Genomic DNA, 22,252 nt, shown 5'->3' with positions numbered 1-22,252 from the left:
TACCCTTATGTCTGACAACACTTTCACATTGTTTCCAATTAGTAAGATGTCATCTACATAAAGCACAAGAAATACCACTATGTTTCCATCAAATTTCTTGTATAAAACAAGATGCTCTTGACCTTTTTCAATGAATCCTTCTGGTTGCTCCATATAGATGGTTTCCTTAAGACTTCCATTAAGGAAATATGTCTTGACATCCATTTTATAGACCCACTTGCATCCAATGGGTTTTACACCATTGGGTGGCTCTACAAGCTCCCAAATCTGATTAGAATCTATAGATTCCATCTCAGAATTTATTGCCTTTTGCCAAGATATTACATCTCTATCTTGGAGTGCTTCATTGTAGGTCTAGGGATCAGGATCTTAGTTATCAGTGGTTATGTCTAAAGACATTCCTAAACCAATCCACCTATCAGGTTGTCTAACAACCCTCCCACTACGATGAAGCACCTCTTGTTCTTGTACATCATTGGTGACACATTGTGGTTCCTATTCTTGTACAATTGGTACTGAAGTAGTTTAATGCCTCTCCTCTCAATACTTATAGAATAATACTACTCGGGGTAAAATTTAATGCACTGTGGGTGGAATAAAATTAATGATGTATAAATTGCCTTCTAATGCACCAGAACAGATAAAATGTTTATTTTCCTTAATGATGATCTTGTCATTTAAAAGAAACAGGATACCCATCCTTAATTAACATAGAAATTGAAATCAAGTTCTTTCTAAAATTAGGTACATAAAGACAATTCTTTAACACCATAGTCTTATTTATACCAAAAGGTAACAAACATCTCCCACTGCAACAACTACTACTCCCGTAGCATCCCCTTAAGATAAGGCAATCTCTCCAGCACTAAGTTTTCTGGTTTCCTGGAACCTCTGCAATGAAATGCAGACATGGTTAGTGGCTTCTGTATCTACACACCAGGTACTGGTAGATAACATCGATAAACATGTTAAACGACTAGTGCATGAGACATACCTCCATTATTCTCTTGGTTGAGGAGAGGACAATCTAGCTTCCAGTGTCCTTACTGCTTGCACTTGTCGCACTTGCCCTTAGGCTTTTTCACAGCTCCTTGAGGTCCCATGCCCTTCTTTGCCATGTTCCTATGCTTCTGAACATTATTCTTCTTTTTACCGCCATTAGGCGTAGAAGTAGAAACCTTCTCAGTAGCATAAACCTGAACATAACTATGCTTAAAGAGACTCTCAGCTGACTGAAGTTCTGTCATAAGTTCCGCCAAAGAATACAACCTTTTGTTCATGTTATAGTTAAGGCGGAATGGTTCAAATCTCTCAGGCAGCGTCATGAGAATGATATCGACCTGTGTTTCCACATCAATATCAGCTCCAAGGATCTCCAACTCATTCAGATAAGCCATCATCCTAAGTATATCATCCCTTACAGGAGTCCCTTCAGTCATAGTTGTGGTCATCAAGTTTTTCATGGAAGTTTGCTTAGCAGCCCTATTCTGGTGTCCGAAGAGTTCCTTGAGATTGAGCATCATATCATAAGCTGTGGTCATGGCTTGATGTTGATGTTGCAACATACCTGACATAGATGCCAAAATGTAACACCGCGACATCTCATCTACCTTGTTCCACTTCTTATATGCTACTTTCTCCTCTTCTCCAGCAATATCGTCAGGCTTAAGTGGGAATTCCTCATTGAGTACAAATTTGTACTCTTCAGCAATCAACACGATATCCAAGTTGCGTTTCCAGTCTATGTAATTAGGTCGCAGGGTTCAAGGGCAGCCCCTATATATATATATATATATATATATATATATATATATATATATATATATATATATATATATATATATATATATTTTTAGAAATCCTGACTTGTTTCCTTTACTGGAAATCTCTCGAAATTACTTCATAGACCCCCGAGCAGCAAACAAATTTCATCTCATTATAGAGAAAAAAATTTCTCTTTCTGCTATGAAAGGCACAACCCGCGCTCCGTTTGGCCTTGTATAAGGCGCATGGCGCGCTTAAGCTCCAGGCTTATCAGCGACCAGCTCCATTTTTGCCATTATAAAGGCATGGCGACTCGACTTCGAATGACTTCCAACGATCAGTAGCGACCAGCTCCAAAGATAAAAACTCAAATCCGGATTTCGACCAATCCAATTCTTGATCTTTTGATCTTTTGATCTTTACATATGATTACATCATGGATAAAAAACAACAACATGATACATACCGTGATTTAAATTACATCCACCAATAAACAAAAACCGTAAAAACGAACACTTTTCATAAAATCAAAATCGATCCATTTCTTTCAAGAAATCATTTTGATCATAACAGTTGGTCTAGATGCCTGCAAAACCATGTTATAATAGTAATACATCTACCAACAAATCTACATGCTCCGATACCAATTGTAGGAACCGTTATTTCATAATGTAAATTTCTACAAACTGTGAAAACCATGCACAACAGAATTAATGGTGTTCATGATTTTGATTGGAAAACATACCTGTAGATCAGCTGTGATAACTCTGAGAATCCAGAATCAGCAACCTCTTGATCTTCTGTTGTATTCTTATGCACAGAGTGGACGTTGTGTGGGCAACGATCTTCCAATCGCTTCTTTCTCACTTGGCCTCACTCTCTCTCACAACCTTAGAATCGAACTGGATCTGTTTTTGCTTGAGTGATCTCTAAGGAAAAAAAACGGCTAGAGAAAGAGGTTTCTTTTTATAGGCTACAGCAGGGACCATGCGGAGAAATTAGTGTTGGGCCTCCTGACGGGCTTGGGCTTCCCATGTTCGCCCAGAACATACAGCCCAAGTCTGTCAACAAATGGCTTATTCAACTAAAGGCCATTGTTGTACTACCGCCCTAATCCCAAATTACGTGTCAGCGTTTATGGGCTCTATATTATATGCTCATTGATCTCTCCGTGTTTAAGATATCGAATGCCCATTGATTAAGTCAAGTTACTGACAACTATATTAATCAACTTTTTATGTCCTTGAGTAGTACCACTCAACCTCATTGTCATGTCGAATCAAATCCACCTGCAGGGTTTACATGACAATCCTTTTGAGCTCCTCAAGGGGACATCATAAGCCCGACTTCTTGTGGACACGGATTCTTTCTATAATCAATAACACACCTTACATACAATGTCATTACCCAATCCATCAAGTTTGTTGATTCACAAATGAATCTCACTCATTGATGATTTAAAGTAATGTACAATGCACATAAGTACCCGTTATTATATCCGGATTAAGAGGACAAGCATCCATAATAACAGAGGCGTTTGTTCTCTTATATAGTCAGTATAAAGAGAAACAACCTCACTTGGTCCTGTTCAATACACACAAAGTGTACTAGTGTAATCCTATAGTCAAGATAAACTAATATCAGATTATACTACAACTGTACCAATGGTTTGTCCAAATCCATTTAGGTTGTGAACGCTTACTTATACTTTATAAGGTACTAATGATATGATCTTCTGTGTGTCACCACACACCATATCATCTACAACATAAAGTATTAGACACATGCATATAACTAATAACATATATAATATGCATAATATTTGCCCATATGATTCTCATTCAAAATATAAAGAATTAGAGTTAATCCAAAAGTAGTGCTTTTAGTATATAACCCTATCAGGGTGTTGGTTTTCCATTTTTGATTGCTCCTATTCTTGTTTCTTATGGCGTTTAATTGTATTTTGATTCGGGTTGACACTATCTATGAATATAGATTTCATTTGTTCGCATAACTTATGTCATTCATGTGCTTCGAGGCATTTTCCATCTTTTTATATGTCAACTATGGTTAGAATAGAGTGTTTTATAGATCATTGGATTGGAAATTCTCTGCTGATCGTTTTCATAGGTCATTCGCAAAAATCGGACCATTAACGAATCGAGAATTTCAGTTTTAAGTTTGCGCACGTGAGTTGTTCATCTTCTTCTCCACCTCCATCAGCCTACATTAATAAATAAATAAATAAATAAATAAAAATAAAAAACTGCAAGCCTTCTTCCCCCTCCCTCAAGTACCACTCGTGCTGCACCCCCTGTCCCCTACCATCCACCGTCACCTCCGTCAAGTACCACTGTCCCCCCCCCCCCCCACCATCCACCGTCCCCCACCATTCACCATCACCTCCATCAAGCACCACTGTCCCCCACCATCCACCATCCCCCTTCCCCCTCCCTCAAGCACCACTCGTGCTGCACCCCCTGTCCCCCACCATCCACCATCACCTCCGTCAAATGAATTCAAACATTAACATCCATTAAACCTGATAGCATAGAGTAGACATTACCCTTACCTAAACACCAACAAATCTCCAAAAAAAATGAACAAACAAACAAAAAATGCAAGCCTTCTTCCCCGACCATGCCACGCCACTTGTCCTGCACCCCCACCATCCACCGTCACCACTATCATTAATCACTGTCCTATAAGACTTCTAACAACACCGCTGCCACCACCACCATCTTCCAAAGAAAAAATAGAAGTGAATGTGATTTCATTCTGTTAATTGTGTTTGGGGTTTGGTTATACTTATTTTGCTTTGTTCTTTTTCTGGTTTGCTATTTAGTTTGTGGGTTTTGCTCGTACTGGATTGGTTTTCTGGTTCGACAGCTTTTGTTTATTAGTCGGTTTCCTTTTGGTTTTGAGAACTGTATGTTTGAATTTGGTTTATGGTTTATGGCTTGGTCTGATATGTTGAAGGGTATTTGTGGATTCCATTGAACAGTTCAACATGGCAAAACAAATTTTACATTATTTCCTTCTGGTTTTGATTGCTCTGTGTTTGGTTTAGTGCTTTGGTTAGTTGGGAGGTCACATTCGACACCTGATCACCTACATGAGGGGAAAGAAAGGGCTCATTGTTGCTCCACCACTTAAGAAACGTGTTCACTATCCTTTCCGAGGTCATCACGGATGCACTAATGGGGTAAACAGTAATAGGTTCACTGTTTCCTACATTCTCACACATTTCGATAAACAATACTTGGATTGCCAAGTGACTATTGATCGTGAATTGTATCTGTCAGTGGAGAATTCATTAAAGTTAATAGGCAAATGGATTTGTGGCCTTTGTCTTTGCATCCATGCTAATGGTATGCCATGTCGTCATCCAGATGATACCAATGAACCTCTTGTTTTGATGGAGAATGGGGAACCCGCATGTGTCATTGTGGGCATCCCCCAGCCGCTCCCCCAGCCTAACACTACAAATCTTACCCTCACGACACATAGGGGTGACGGTGATACCCCTAATCCGCTTATCCCTCTTGATGAGATGTTAATTGATAGTGCATTTCATATACCCTTTCGAACTGTGAAAAGTATACCACGTGCTTGTCGTTTGGCCTTTTCTGGTGCACTGAAATCTGCTGTCTGGGATATTACAGCTGATATTGGTTCAGTTATGCCTTGGGTTCGTCTCCTTCTCTTGCCACGTTACACTCTGCAAGTTTTTCAACCCCGAGAATCGTTAGGAACGTCATTCTGGTAAGAGGAAAAACCTTCAACAGAGACAAATTCTCCATGCTTTGACGACATGGAATGAGCCTGGTGGGATGTTTCGTCTCCTATAATCTACTATAGAGCCTCCTCCAATCCAGCCACCACAGAGATTTATTCCCACTCAGAATGTGCGTCGATGCTTGCAGAAAGTTGCTAATGGATATTTTGCTGCAGCGGTAAAGGTGTTGTCATCATCAGGGTTGCCCCCAATACTGTAGAGACCATATGTGCATTAGAGGAGAAGCATCTGATGCGACTACCACCTGTAAGGCCAACTATTCCTATTGTTGAGCCCCCTTTAGTGGTAGAGAGAGACACCCGTTTGTCCTATATTAGGTAGTTTCTGAAGGGTACTTCTTGTGGTCGTGATGGTCTTCGAGCTCAACATTTGTTGGATGCCATGAGTGGTGCTACATTATATCGTCTAATTTGCTAGATGCATTAACACCTTTGGTGAATCTTTGGTTACAGGGACGATGTCCACAGCCGTTAACGAAATTCATTGTGAGTGCTCCGCTTACTCCACATCTCAAGCCGGATAATAGTATTCATCCTATTGCTGTGGGGATGGTTTGGCGTCGTTTGGTCTACAAGATTGCAATGAAAGGAGTTTCCCAAGATGTGGTAGGACACTTACAGGATTTTCAGTATGGGGTTGGTGTTTCTGGTGGAGCAAAGGCGATTTTGCATGTTGTCAACCACATAGTGTATGCTACCAGTGACAGTACCTCTCTTTCGATGTTGCTTGTAGATTTTTATAATGCTTTTAACATGGTTGATCGGACTACCATGTTGAGAGAGGTTCGTATCCATTGCCCAGCTATTGCCCCTTGGGTTGCGTACTTGTATTGTCAACCTGCGAGGTTATATATGGGGGATGGCTACATATGGTCTGCTACTGGGGTCCAGCAAGGCACCCTTTGGGTCCCCTTTTATTTGCACTGGTGTTGCATCCCCTGATTCTGCAGATCCATTCCAATTGTCAGTTGTTGCTATAGGCTTGGTATCTAGATGATGGAACTCTGATCGGAGATACAGAACAGGTGGCAACAGCTTTGTGTATGATTCAGGAAGAAGGACCTTCTTATGGGCTGGTTCTTAATGTCGCTAAAACTGAGATATTTTGGCCATCACTGGATCCACGTCGCTCCACTCCTGGTCTCTATCCCCTGATTCTGCGGATCCAGTCCAGTTGTCAGTTGTTGCTATAGGCTTGGTATCTAGATAATTTGTCCCGTCCTCAGCAGGGAGTCAGGTTGCTTAAAGGTGCGGTCAGCAATGATTCATCTTTTGTCATGACCTTTGCTCGCAAGCGTGTTGAAAAGGTTGTGACTTTGATGGGCCATTTAGTTATATTGGAAGATCCACAGTGTGAGTTAGCTCTCTTACGGGCTTGTGCTGGTCTCTCTAAGTTGGTCTTTGCGATTCGTACTTGTCCACCATGCCTTTTTAGAGAGGCAGCTAAGACTTATGATCGACATCTCCACAGTGTTCTCCAGGGTATTGTGGTTTCTGATGGTCCTAACTTAGGTGATTTGTAGTGCCGTTTATTGACACTCCCATTATGTCTTGGTGGGTTAGGTATTTATTGTGCCACTGATGTCTCTACTTTTGCGTTTGTGGCCTCCTGTTGTCAGACTTCTGAGCTTCAGAACCACATCCTTAGGAGTTGTGAGCCAGTGCCTTTGGATGAGATTCTTGATGTTGCTAGCAGTGCATTGAGTCTTTGGCTACCCGATTTTGACCTCAATTTTATGGCTGTGAATGCTACCATCCCCTCAAAACCACAAAAAGTTTTGGCGGAAGCGTTCTATGGTAAGATTGTTGTTGGTCTTGAGAGGGAGTTTGTGTTATCTGCTTGTCAGAAAGCAGTCATTGGATGCTTGTAGTCAGAACACGCAAAGGATTTTCTACTTGCTATTCCGATGGAGGGACTTAGACAACGTATGTCGCCGGTGGAGTATCGTTCTATTCTCCGATACCGTCTCATGATTCCTTTGTACTCTGATGGTGGTTTATGCTCTGTTTGCAAAAGGAGTAGACTAGATGCTTTCGGGGATCATGCAGCACATTGTAGACATTTTCTAGGTTTCAAATACCGACATGATCATGTCAGAGATATTTTATGTGATGCATTTTGGAGGGCCGGGGTACAAGTGAAGAAGGAGGCTCTCTTGAATTTTCTCACTGATCCGAATGAGGGAAGATCTACACTTCGGCCTGCGGATGTATTGATCTTCAGTTGGTCTGAGGAGAGACATGCATGTGTTGATGTAATTGGAGCCTCTCCATTGGTAGGGCTTGGGAATGGAGTCTTTGAGGTGGGAGAAGCAGCTAAGAGAGCAGCAACAGGGAAGATGGAGAAGCATGAGGAAGCTTGCACGGCTAACCAGCATTGTTTCATTCCGTTTAGTTTTGACACTTTCGATTTCTTGGAACAATAGTCTGTTGAGCTTCTTAAGAGACTTCAGAAAGTTATGGACAGTAACGTTATGACAGCTGGTTCTAACGAGTTTGTTTTTAGAAGAATAGGATTTGCTATTCATAAAGGACTTATGGCGCAGCTTGTTGCACGCTTGTCCTAATTATTTGTAAAATTCCTTATTAGTATCAATAAAATTTCCACTTAAAAAAAAAAAAAAAAAAATAATAATAAAAAATAATAATAATAATATATATATATATATATATATATATATATATATTAACAAAAAAACAATTTCAAAAATCGCACCAATCAAACCACCATTCAACCCACATTTCGTTCTTTGATCAATTTTACTCTCCTCCACCTTACCCTAAACCCATTTTCGATTTCAAACATTAATGGCCCAAAAATGCAAAATCCTTCCGGAACAAGGTTTCACAGCGGAACATTTTGAGCCCTTTTACAATGATGAGATGAATAGTAGGAAGTGGTCGAAGTTATGGTATTCACTGAGGGATTTTTATCACACGGATTTGGTTTTGAGTTTTTACAATAAGAAGGAAATTTAGGGTAGGAAGATGTTTGTGAAGATCGGTAGTACGAGGAGAGAAGTGGGCACAGCCGTGTTGTCTAGGATTCTGAAAATTGAGGCAAAACAAAACCTCGTAGCCACAGTGCAGGAATCCTAGTATGGGGGGATAGAGGCGTTGATGAGAGAGACTGTGTTGGAAGGACAATATAATATGAAGTCGCATTGTGTCCGACAGTCGTCTCTGAGAACCAACTAGCTGGCTGTAGCTCATTGGATTGGTAAGAATGTCACTGGAACGATGAAAATCAGTGACATCGCTTTGAATTGTCTGCACATACTTTGGATATTACAGTAGAAAAGGTATGATTTCTGCATCCTTGATTTTCTTTTAAGTATGATTAGTGGAGTTGGAGCGAGCAATTCACCCTTCCCTGTTTTGATTACGGGAATCATGATGCATTTTGGAGAGAAATCGAAGTCTGAAAAGATTATGTTAAGGCCGCATTCAAATGCAAAGATTTATATGGATTGTGATAAGAGGACGTGGAGGTTGCCTGGAGATAGGGTTGTAGAGGATGATTATGAGGATGACACGGCATGTTTCGAAGCCGATGCCTTGGAAAAGGCTACCTCTGATATAGAACTTATGGCATTGATTCATCGTGGCCAGCGTTCTATTAACACCATTTGTGACGACATCCAGACTAGGCAAGTTAGCATCCATTAGAATTATGAGGAGCTCAGGACTACCATGGAGACCCTACTCCAGCGAGATAAGTAACGCGAGGAATAAATGAACGCATATCTAGAGAGTTAGCAGAAGTTCCAAGTGGAAGTTCTACGATGCTTACCACTGATAAAAGTAAATTGAATAGTCTACCTACGAAATGAACGATGAATTCAATCCGTAAGTAAACTAAAACTGATCTTTTACGAGTCTCTATTATCAAATCCTCTACTCTCGATGCGAATTGCACTAAGTGGAGTAGGAAGTTCGTTCCACTCCTAGTTCCCTAGCATGGGTTGTTTTCTAAGTCTAAGAAATCAGTCTTAAGTCAATGAGAGCTTTTACTGAAGGAATTATACTACGATGCAATATGAAATTGATTATTTGAATTTAAACTACGAATGCTATGGAAATATGATTGTTTGAATCTAGATAAAGAAATTAGAGGGGAATTGAATCCACCTCGAATCCAACTTAACAACCTAGCGTAGAATGTTGTATCTCAATTCTCACGTTCTTACGGCGAGAATTTCGAGTTCTAATCCCTAGTGTTCATGGCATTCCTACCGGATACTAACTAGCATGTGAGGTCGTCCACCCATTCTCATGGCGAAACACGACCTTCTAGAGTGGAATAGATTCTACAACCAATTCTATACTAACCACTAAGTTTTCATCAAGGCTTCATCAACCCCTCTAATGGAGGTTTTAGCCTTGAATCATTACGCAATCATTTCCATTTAGATTAAAACTAAACATAATATAAAGTATTGAAATTTACTTAATTTAAACAATAATGAAATCTAATTTAATGACTAAAATGAAATAAGGACAGGAATTGAAATTAGATCTAGAATTGGAAATGACAAAATCGAAATTGATAAAGAATACTACTTTATTGATCTAATCAAATTGAAGAGCAAGATTCAAAGGTTTAATCTAATACAATAATTTAAATGGAACTAAACTTAATTAAAACAATTAAATCTAGATCTAGAAGCTATTCTAATGGCTACTTTCTATATAAGTTATCTACCCTAATTCTCTACTAAATAATCTACCATTAACAATGAGCTTCCTAACCTAACTGCCATTAACAAAGAGTCAAGCTTTTGTTTTTATACATCCAGATCCAAAAATCGTGCATGGGCTTGGAGCCATGTTCTGGGCCAGAGAATCAGGCCCAAAACCCAATTCTTTCAGTCCAAAAAGGCCTCTTCAGCTAGATTCGGCTTCAACAGACTTTTCGTCCACTTCTGCTCCTCTGATTGGGTCAAGGCTTAGACCATTCCAAAGCTCTTTCCGAGCCGGTCGTTTTGACATAAGGTAGGCCCAATTCCGAGGTCTGAGTCCAAAGATATGGTATTTGGAAGTTCTGCTGACTTTTGCTCCTTTATCTCACTAAAGTGGCACATTTCTGCACATAATGGACTTTGAAGCCTGAAATGCATAAAAACACGTAATCAGTATTAACTCTTACTTATTATTCACATAATTGGTCTAACAATATGATTATTAAGGGGTTAAAACTACAGTTTTGGGCTCTTATCAAACCACCCCAAACAAAGATTTTGCTTGTCCTCAAGCAAAGATGAGAAATTAGAATAAGTGACCAAAAATGGAGTTCTAACTACTCTCATTTCGCTGAGTGTGATTACATTGACCATATGCAACAAGGCCTTAAACCACTAGGAATTCCCTAGTGGACGAGTTATAGCCTCGTGAGAGTTTTCCAGTGAAGGTACTCACAAACTTCATCTATACTACAACGACTAAGAAAATAAAACTATTGTTTCCTTATTCATGCTCAACTATCTATACATCTCTCTAGCAATTGAGTAAGAATAACCAAGTCAGAAACCTAAGTTAATATATGCATAATAATCAATCATCTAAAAGAAACATATACACAATGAGTAGTACTATACAATGTTTAGCAGGTTTGTTTCTGAGAACTCGGAATAGCGTCTTTAAGTAGGTTCTCACAATAATAGTCAAGAAACAACACTCTGATTTTTCCACTCAAGTTTTATACTCCAAAGACATGCAGGGCACACTTTTACCTTACACTCTCAATGACACACAGAAGCCGGAGTCGATCAAACACATCTGCCACTTACTATCACACTAACCTATTCCTAATTGAGCTAGAGGTCTTTATTAGGTGTTACGGGGATTAGGAGATGGTTTAAGAAGGAAGGAAATGGATATTCAAAAGGACAAGTCTGAGATAATAGAGTCTTCATATTACGTAACTAGAGAAACCTTGTTATTTACTTTTGCTTCTACACTTTGTTTCCATCCTTAGCCATATTTTTCTTTTTCTTTTCTTTGGCTTTTGACTCCCTTTTATTCTATTTTTGGAGTTTTTATTTTATTTTTATTTTTTTTATTTTTCTTTGGATGGAAACTTCTTTTCTTTATTTTCTGAAGCAACTAACTAATTTTTGTTTACATAGGTTTTTCTCTTCTTCTTTCTTCATTCATTCTATTCTCAGACTTATTCTAAATTGGGTAGGTTGATTTTTTTTTTATTTTGTTTTGTTTTAGTAACAGGGTAAAGAATTTGTGGTTTATGAAAGGCTAATGAAAGGCTCAGTGGGGCGACTAGCGGAACATAATTCATAGGTCTGAATTTCTGGCTATATCGATCCAAAGAGGGCCTAAATTCTCGCTTAGGATATGGTTTAGTGATCAAGCAAGTGGACGTGTGATTTCTCTATCCAGATTTTACTTCTCCCTTGTGTCATTTCTCAAATGTTTCACTCATATAAGACTTTAGGCTATATTCTCACAGGATTTGTAGAATAAGTACTCTAGCCTAGATTTCAGAAACTTACTGCTAACAATCATAGATACTCATGTAATATATTTATAGATAGATGTAAAGATTATTACCTATATATTAACCTAAGTTTCTAACAATTATTCCTCGACGCAAATGTAGCCACGCGAGACTTCTAGATTGTTAAGAGCATGGAGAAAGAAACAATACCAATATTCCTAAGTGTATAGCATAACTTATTTATTTATATTTTTGAATTTTTGAAATTTTAACTAGAAAACAAATGCATATTATACATATTTATATCCTAGCAGATGTCTTAATTACACGTGTTTCTATGCCCCCAAACAAGAAGCATGCTTTGTCCTCAAAGCATTTAAATAAAGAGGGTAGGAAAAATACCATTGAAACGCGTGAAATTCAGAAACATCTGCAAAACAAGGTTAGAACGTACTAATATAGGAAATAAAACTGACGCAACTCTATAAGAGTTCCACCCATTATGGGGTTAACAGAATTAATTTGCTTGGGACATAAGCAGACACTAACAGAAACTAAAACTTACCTCCACTCCCCGCTTTTTATTCGTCATCTTCGCCATCCTCTACTTCTATAAAGAAGTGAGGCTCCTTCGCCCCTGCCATGCTATGATAATAATTTGCCGGCTTCACGCCATTTATCATCTATGGTTGCTAACCTATTAAGTGCCACTTGCGATGGGGTGTACGGTGCACCTGGTGAGGTTGTATCCGCCACCCTTGCCAAGTCATTACACGGAAAGATCGAATAATACTATTGGTGGGTCGCGACCGTGTCTACCCTAATCCAATCCGTGAAACGTGTACAAAAACAGGAAAGAAACATAGCATAATACGTTGAAATTAGAACAGGCATAAGAAGGTACTTATGCCTCATGGTATGGGCTCGTGCTAAACTAGACATCAAAGTTCGGGAAGGTCATAGAACCGGCGTCCCGCGGCTAAAGCAAGGAAAACGCTGCAAGTGGCGTCATTCACAGAAGAAAAACGCCATTCCCCTAAAATGTTTAGCATAATCCAAAACATAACAGTTCCTATGTTCATGGACAGGCTACCAAGGGCAACGTTATAGTCCCCTTGGTCCTCAATACGGAAAATGCCTGCCCCATAAGCCTCGTGCAAAAACTCATAAGTGTAGACATGCATATTATCGACCCAATAGCACCATGGGTCTTGTATCTCAGCGGGCATAGCAAGTCTAAGAACAAATGCTAGCAAGAACCTGGTAAATTTCCATTGGTTCATCGTCAATGTTGATGGAGAACACTTGTTCTCCATCCGTCTCTCGAAGAAAATGCAGTTATTATAAAAATAAGATGCAAGTGCTGGAGAATAAAGTTCAGCCGGTCTTACCATAAGAGGTTCACAGCCAACGATGTGATCACCTCAAAAACCAAGCACCGTAAGTAGTGCTTTGGAACAAATCTTCAAAAGACTGTTCCGTATTATTATAGGAGATGTCATTTCAAAACTACGCCTGAACAGGTGCAAAAAACAACCGGCACAACTTCGCGAAAACTGGAATTTTTCTGGTCCACGGAAGGCAGGCGCGAAAGGCCAACTAGGGCGCTCGCTTTTGTATTTTTGAATTCCAGTGTTTGAGCCGAAGTCGCCATTTTGACTTGGCGCGCGGCGCCGCGAGCAAAATTTTTCTGTCGGCGTAGTGTAGAGGAAGCGCCGCTTCCTGCAGGCGCGGGCGCCCGAAGTTGCAGATTTGGCGAAAATGGAGACGAAAACGGGAATCGCGGGTGTGAAGGGTGCGTGATGGAAGTTAGATGTAGTGTGAGTTGTGAGTGTAGAATGTATGAAGTTTATATAGGTTTTAAGTTGCTAAAACGGATCGGGAAGTTGCCAAAAAGTATTTACGGCAGTTTCCGGAAATCCTAAAATTTCCAAACCCGAAAACGGAAACAACTCATTTTCTTGATTCTAATTCAAATCCAGTATCTTTTAGGTTGATTTTATGATTGAATGTACCTATTTAATCTAGATTTCATCCTACAATGATTCTCACTCATAGATATGCCTAAATGGCCATATTTTCACCTTATTCCGCAATAAATTCTAACACTAGGGTTATATAAAAATAAAGCTTGAATTGATAAAACCACCCCCAAACAAGTTGGGAAGGTGGGATCAATATGAAACAACCACACATACTGAAAATAACCCCTTTATATTAAAATTTTCATTCGAGTACCTTTCACTACAAAATTCAAATTCACGAAAATAAAAGTTACATTACAATAAAACAACAAAAATAAATAAAACAACAACCACTATCAATCCTCGGACTCTCTAAACACCTCGCCATCGGTGGCGGAGGGCACACTCTCTAGTGGTGGCTCCCCGGGCCTCGAAGGTCCAGCAGCAGTCGTCCTTCGTCGACGACGCCATGCCTCGAGAAGTGTCCTCGAGAAGCGAGTCGTATGAGGTGGGGAAGCGCGCAAAGCATATCCAGCCTAAACTGGCGCCGGGCTTCCATCTCACCCTCCTGTCCCCATCTCTCATCCTCTCCGGGTGCGGATCTCGGTTGTGATGAATAGTCGCCTGCCGAGTCCGGAGGTCTGCACAGATAGTGTTTAGTGAACGCGATGCCCCTATGAAGCCGCGACCATGCGTCGCATCGACCAACACCTCGAAGGCATCCGTGATCAAAGCAAGTCACGCCTCCTCATCCTCCTCCTCCGAATCATCCTCATCCTCCTCCTCTACCTCATCCCGTTCCTATCCGCGGGCAATATCCAGCGTTGTTGGACACACTCCTATAGATACGCGGGTTGCGTGCGGGGTAATGTAAATCCTATCGACGGAGTCGCTTTCATCTTCAAAGATGATCTTGGTAATTAACACGGAAGAGGTGCCAAAGACTTTCCGACCCCCTAATCATGCTCAGCAAAAACTCCAAGATACAGAAATCGTGATTTCCGCTCTCCCGAGTACCCATAAGATGTGGAGGCAGGCGCGCATCGATGTCACCGACCTTGTCCTTCCCTAGGACATTCCGACCAATCCACTGAGCTGTAGCCAGCTGGTTGGTCCTGAGGGATGCCTGGCGAACACAATGGGAGTTTGTATTGTAGCTCCCATTGATGACAGTCACGCCCATCAAAGGCTCCTGTAAAGTGGCATCCAGATGGATTCTAGGCGGAATGCCTAGAATCTCAGCCAACAGTCCCGTAGTCAACTCCTTCCTCTTCTTCCTTACCAACACAAAAATCCTACTCCCCTCCAACTCTCTGGTGTTGTAGAACCGTCGGACCAAGTCTTCGTGGTAGAAGGCTTCGGTCGAGTACCATAAACTACTCCAGTCCCTACTAGCCATTTCGTCACCGTAAAACGGCGCGAAGTGGTCGGCAGTGAAAACTTGCTCCGGTAAAATTCGGCGTTGTTGAGCCATTTGAAGTTTGAATACGGTTTGGGGTTTGTAGAAGGTGTAGGAGTAATGAGGAAAGACCTTACTGATAAAAAACGATGGTGGTGGCGATGTAGTGGCGGCGCAGCACCAAATTTTTATTTTTTCGGTGGTTTTTTGTTGGGTTAAATTGGTGGAGGTGGTGTGGTTTTGTTTTAGAGGAGATTTGGGTTGGGATTTGATTTTGGGCGTGGGTTTATTGTATTTTCTTTTTAATTTTTATTTTGTTTTAGGTTTTGGAGCTTTGTTAATGGCAGAATGGAGAAAGAAACGATGAACTGTAGGTGAAGGTAAGGGCGCAGTCGCGCTGTCGTTGGGCGCGGGTTGGGCCCAAGCCCAAAATCGAAATTTTTGATTTTTTTCAATTTTTTCGCGAACTTCAAATCAAAATTGTCGCTTCGTTACCGGTCTGATTTTTGCGAATGAGATATGGAAATGATCAGGAGAGAATTTCCTATCCAATGATCCATAAAAACACTCTATTCCGACTTCAGATGACATACGAGATAGTGGAAAACACCTCGAAGTGCGTGCATGACGTAAGTTATGCAAACGAATGAACTCTAAATTAATAGATTATGTCAATCCGAATCGTAATACAATAAAACGGCCTAAGCAACTCTAATGGGACATAAAACATTTTAGTACGGAAACACAAACACCCCACCCCCAAACAAATATTTTTACAACGAAGCTTAGAAAATTTGTTTTTAGCAGTGGGTCTTTTAAAGTCAGATTCCCGAGACTTCCTAGATTACTATGTTTATTTTTATTTTTTATTTTTTATTTTTTATTTTTTATTTTTTTTTAGAAGGAAAAACAATAAGCAATAAAGACATAATTCACACCATAGAGAAACATGACTCAAAAATCCGAGAAAAACATGCAAGAGTGGAAAACGTGAACTATGTGAACCGTGGACTTAGGATCCGTACTTTACAGCCACACACTCCATAGGGAGGGCCCGGTTACCTTAATGGTGCACTCACCAATATATTAAAGTGAAAGGAAGTGCACCAAACACAGAAATTGAGTCGTTTATGGTCAGATACTCGAGACTTTATCTAAAACATATGTATGAACATGCAGTTGATCATATATCAACAACCGAAATAGTTGTGGATCATTCCATATATAAATATCACAGAAAACATATCCAAACACAATCAAGCACCAAGATTTCCTACGACGCAACCTAGTGGAATCCAAACGAAGTCGGATAACCCTATTGTGTAACCTATCATGCACCTTCTTTTTAATTTTTGAATGAGTGGGTGTTCTAGTAAATAAGTGTGGAAAAGTGAATGGTTGTGGAGAATATGGTGGATATGGATAAGTTGTAGAAAGACAGCACATACACAATGAGGATGTGGTTTTAGCACCAACTCATTCATTGTGTGTGTAGGGACTGTCTCAATTCTGAAAATGAAGGTGTCAAATAGTTTGTCTTTCTGAAGTATATGTTTGCTAGGAGGATTTAAAAAATTATGAAGCACGGGAGAAACAAAAGGATCGAGTGCAAACTTCGAGATTCCTTTGAAAGGGTGGAAGGAGGGAGTCGAGGTGGATGTTGTGCAAGTTAGTTCTTGATAGGGTGAATTGTCACCTACTCGAAGAAACTCATCAATTCCTCATCTAGATTGGTCATATCCACATTACTATGGTAGTCCTCTACATCTTTGAGAAAGTCATCTATCCCGGCCCTCATCAATAATATGTGTATCGACTAGTGTAGGGATGAAAATGTTGAGTCCGACTTTCCAAAGGAAAGAATTTTGGGAATATGATTATCAAGGAACGTGTTGTTGAAATAATCTCGAAAGCAACGCTTCGATCATGCTAACCTCTCCATCCATAGACGAATCGGGTAATCGTGTCCTTGTTTTAAAAACATTGACTTCAACAAAAGATGGCCAAAAGACATGGACATTGAACCATCACGGCAATTAATGAGCGCGATTGGCAGGTTGCCGGAAAGGGCCTACTAAAATGATCGAACAGAGTCGTTAGCGACTTCAGATCGAGGACTACAAAATCAGCCGGATAGTAGAAATCCTGAACTTTTACCAAACATTTTCGACTACACCCTTAGGATACTTAATAGACCGATCGCCTAATTGCAAACGCCATTTTAGTGGGTTGCATCTTGTCTAGACCTATTTGTCTATACAAATAAAATGGGAGTAAGTTAACACTAGCCCCCGTGTCTAATAACGCTGTCGTCAGATAGGAATCTCCTAAGGTGCATTATGAGATCTACCGTGGTCCTTGTACTTAACAATTCCATTATGTTCAGATAAGGTTGGGAATTGTTCGTTAGAAAGGCGCCTTTTGGTATATTTGTCTTACGCCTAGTAGTACACAATTCCTTAAGAAACTTAGCATGATGTGGTAGCTTTTTAATAGCTTCGAGGAAGGGTAGGTTTATAGTTAGATTCTTGAAAACGTCCCTAATCTCCTCGTAATTTGTATCCCTAGTTAACATGGCTAATTTTTGTGGAAACGGTGGTTTCTGTCTATATTTAGCAATGGTATCACCTGGATGTTTAACCGTGGCTTTCTGTTTCTTAGGTTGTGTTGTAACTGGTACCTCTACAGTGGTAGGCTCTTCAGTTTCTATTTCGGTATCTAGTAAAATAGTAGGTGTAGGGGCTACTGGTGGGGTAACTATAGGCATAGTTACCTTGTTATCAACCACTCTGCCAGAACGGAGAGTGGTGATGGCATTTATCTCACCTACATTTTCATATTCATTACTAGTATTATCGGGTTACCTCAAAGGCCGTGTTTGTTGTTTTAGGATTAGGTATTATGTGACCGGCAACACACCTTTGGTTTGGGCTTTATCTTGAGCCAACTGTTGGGTTAAATTATTAACGGATTGTAGAAGCCGTTGGTTAGATTGAGCCATGGTTTGGAAAAGTTTTGGCTCACTTGTATGAAGGTGTCAAAGGCGATCCGGTTGTGTGGGTGTAGTAGTCACGGGTGGTGACTCGACTATTTCACGTGAATTATTTATGGGTGGATTTTGGTAATTATTATTGACCGAACGATACCTCTATTAGCATTATAATTATTATAATTACCTTGACCTTGTGCTTGACCTTGTCGAGGTTGCACTTGGTTGTTATAATTATTAAAATTACCCCGACCACGCCCTTGTCGTGGTGGAGATTGGTTAAAGCCGTAAGTGGGCCTAACATATTGATTATTGTACCCTTGAGGTGTGACTTGTTGGTTATTTCTCCAACCGAGTTGGGATTTTGTCTCCAAGGGCGTAGGTTCACTATTAATGGAACAAGCCTGCTCATAGGCTATAGGGACGATGGGAGCTCGGGATGCTCGTGACTCCAAATGTAAACTACATGGGTTTAAATTTACATTCATGACGGGATAGGCTTTTGTTATACAGAAAATGGCCTCTACCTTTTTAGTGAGTGATTCGATTAGAGTTTTAAGCTCGAATCGTGTTTAATTTCAAACATACCGGGCGGCCTTAACCGTATTAGTAGAACTAGCGGAGCGGGGGATATCATCACTACCCCCCCCAATTATTATTCCGTTTAGTTTGGTCTTCTAAAATTTATAAGCCTCCGGGCTCCTTTGCTTAAGAAACTACCCCATTCATTATGTCAAGGACTTCTTTATGGTGGTGTAGAAGTCCTTTGAAAAAGGCACGAACTAACATGTCTTTCGCTAAGTTATGATGTGGACACTCTATAAGGAGATCGGTGAAACGATTTCAAGCCTTTGAAAATGATTCATGAGGATTTTGTCGAAAGAAATGAATCTTGGAAAGCATCTCATCCGTCTTTAAGGGTGGGTAAAAATGTTCCATAAACAAATTTGAACAAGTTTAGCCCACGAGTCCACGTAATTAGGTGCTTGGGCAGCTTAACCAAGACGCCTTTATCGGCTAAGGTGAAAGGGAATACCCTTAATTTAATTTGTTCCGCACCAACCGTGGGATGGTGGAATGTTGTTAGGACTTGTTCAATCCTACGATGTCTTGATAAGGTTTTTCATGGTCTAAACCATGAAAAACGGGTAACAAATTAAAAATATTTGGAGGGATTCTCAAATCCCCGGCACCGGGTCCGCTAGAACGATGCAAGATTTCGGCTATCGCCAAGGCTTTGTAGAAGGCCGAGAGGAGTCTTTTCTTCCCCATTATATCGTGGTGTGTGTGAAATAGTAGCTAGAGGTGTAGTGTGTGGTATACTAGATAGACTTGTTTGTTGTCGTTTTGTTGTGTATTTACGTTCGGTGTTTTTGTTCGGCCGGACCTTAATCTCATGCAAGACTAAGTCGAACTTAACTAAACATGCAACACTCCAAACAATTCTGATATACTAGTAGAAACCTCTAACAGGAGATGCGAGGTGTGGAAGAAAGGAATACCTGATTGCGTCCTTGCTTCGCTTATGAATAGCGTCTTGTTTACGCTTGTTCAGTGTATAGAGCAGGTTAGAACACTGAAAAATATGAAAGATCAAAGTTTGAATCAAAACTGTCGAAATCCGAAAAATTTAACACAGTAGTGCCAAGGCATAGATAGCGGTGGGTCATCCGACTAATTGTCAAATTACAAGTGTTTTAGCGGTCGGTCAGCCCAAATGGGGGGGTCGCTTCCAGTGTAAATTCAATTACAAGTGTTTGAGCTGGTCGCTTTTGGTATGGCGCTGGCTGGCCACTGGTAAACGAATTCGAAAGAGATAGCGGTTCGCGCTCCTTCCTTGCCTGGCCCCCGCGGTATTTTCTCGCGGAATTTGTCAACACTGAAATGGGCAACCACAGTATGAAACAAACAAGGGTGGGTGGGTTTAATGGGACTTAAAAATGACTACTTCTACAAGGAAAACAATGCTAAAGTGCAACTAAGATGCCAGCGGCGCCATTTGATAAAAGTAAAATGAATAGTTTACCTACGAAATGAACGATGAATTCAATCCGTAAGTAAACTAAAACTTTTCTTATGAGCCTATGTTTATCAAATCCTCTACTCTCGATGCGAATTACACTAAGTGGAGTAGGAAGTTCGTTCCACTCCTAGTTCCCTAGCATGGGTTGTTTTCTAAGTCTAAGAAATCAGTCTTAAGTCAATGAGAGCTTTACGAAGGGAATTATACTACGATGCAATATGAAATTGATTATTTGAATTTAAACTACGAATGCTATGGAAATATGATTGTTTGAATCTAGATAAAGAAATTAGAGGGGAATTGAATCCACCTCGAATCCAACTTAACAACCTAGCGTAGAATGTTGTATCTCAATTCTCACGCTTCTTCACGGGCGAAATTTCGAGTTCTAATCCCTAGTGTTCATGGCATTCCTACCGGATACTAACTAGCATGTGAGGTCGTCCACCCATTCTCATGGCGAAACACGACCTTCTAGAGTGGAATAGATTCTACAACCAATTCTATACTAACCACTAAGTTTTCATCAAGGCTTCATCAACCCCTCTAATGGAGGTTTTAGCTTGAATCATTACGCCAATCATTTCCATTTAGATTAAAACTAAACATAATATAAAGCATTGAAATTTACTTAATTTAAACAATAATGAAATCTAATTTAATGACTAAAATGAAATAAGGACAGGAATTGAAATTAGATCTAGAATTGGAAATGACAAAATTGAAATTGATAAAGAATACTACTTTATTGATCTAATCAAATTGAAGAGCAAGATTCAAAGGTTTAATCTAATACAATAATTTAAATAGAACTAAACTTAATTAAAACAATTAAATCTAGATCTAGAAGCTATTCTAATGGCTACTTTCTATATAAGCTATCTACCCTAATTCTCTACTAAATAATCTACCATTAACAATGAGCTTCCTAACCTAACTGCCATTAACAAAGAGTCAAGCTTTTGTTTTTATACATCCAGATCCAAAAATCGTGCATGGGCTTGGAGCCATGTTTTGGGCCAGAGAATTAGGCCCAAAACCCAATTCTTTCCGTCCAAAAAGGCCTCTTCAGCTAGATTCGGCTTCAACAGACTTTTCGTCCACTTCTGCTGCTCTGATTGGGTCAAGGCTTGGACCATTGCAAAGCTCTTTCCGAGCCGGTCGTTTTGACATAAGGTAGTCCCAATTCTGAGGTCTGAGTCCAAAGATATGGCATTCGAAGTTCTCACTGACTTTTGCTCATTTATCTCACTAAAGTGGCACATTTCTGCATTACATAATGGACTTTGAAGCCTGAAATGCATAAAAACACATAATCAGTATTAACTCTTACTTATTATTCACATAATTGGTCTAACAGTATGATTATTAAGGGGTAAAAACTACAGTTTTGGGCTCTTATCAACCACCCTATCAGAGTTCTACTTCTGATGAGTCTGAGAGGCATGAGTGTCGTCGATGCAGGACTGATAACTCGGAACCATCCTCATTTCGTGGCTCGTAGTTTAGTTATGATGTGTTTCGGAAATTTCCCTATTTTCAGTTGAATTTTATTTCTAGTTATTTAGTTTATTAGTTAGATTTGGATTATGTAATTGTTTTCAAATATTTGATTGTTAGTTGAATTTTTAATTTAATTTGGTTTTTGTCCAAGCATGCGATGATTTTTCCATGAATCCCACCTTCCCGAATTGTTTGGGGGTGGTATTATTATTTTTAGCATTGCTTTTATCTTATCGACCATTTTAGAAGTTAATTTTGCAAACTGTGAAAGTATTAGTTGTGTGAGAATGTTGCCAATTTGGTGTGGCTAAGATTATATAGTATTGTAGTGATGGAATTTCAATGAATAGAATTAGGA

General features: G+C 39.9%; 1 protein-coding gene across 1 annotated transcript; it reads right to left on the bottom strand.

Moving 5' to 3' along the window:
- Positions 1 to 840: 840 nt before the first annotated feature.
- On the bottom strand, positions 841 to 1,541 carry LOC147487822 (uncharacterized). Its single transcript, XM_086574150.1, has 2 exons — positions 1,179 to 1,541; positions 841 to 891 (listed from the first exon to the last, which is right to left on the bottom strand). The coding sequence occupies exons 1-2, from the start codon at positions 1,539 to 1,541 to the stop codon at positions 841 to 843; spliced, it is 414 nt and encodes a 137-aa protein (XP_086430276.1).
- Positions 1,542 to 22,252: the final 20,711 nt, after the last annotated feature.

This window comes from Coptis chinensis, chromosome 7 (genome assembly GCF_015680905.1).
Source record: "Coptis chinensis isolate HL-2020 chromosome 7, ASM1568090v1, whole genome shotgun sequence".
NCBI lineage: Eukaryota > Viridiplantae > Streptophyta > Magnoliopsida > Ranunculales > Ranunculaceae > Coptis > Coptis chinensis.
Note: the sequence above shows the minus strand (reverse complement) of the source record. Positions and strands in the feature narration are given on the sequence as shown.

Bases quoted from the DNA above. Each gene is read 5' to 3' on its own strand.
- LOC147487822 (XM_086574150.1), bottom strand. From the start codon at position 1,541: ATGACCACAGCTTATGATATGATGCTCAATCTCAAGGAACTCTTCGGA. The intron at 892-1,178 runs GTTTCTACTTCT...ATTTCATTGCAG, and splicing joins AGGTTTATGCTACTGAGAAG to AGGTTCCAGGAAACCAGAAA.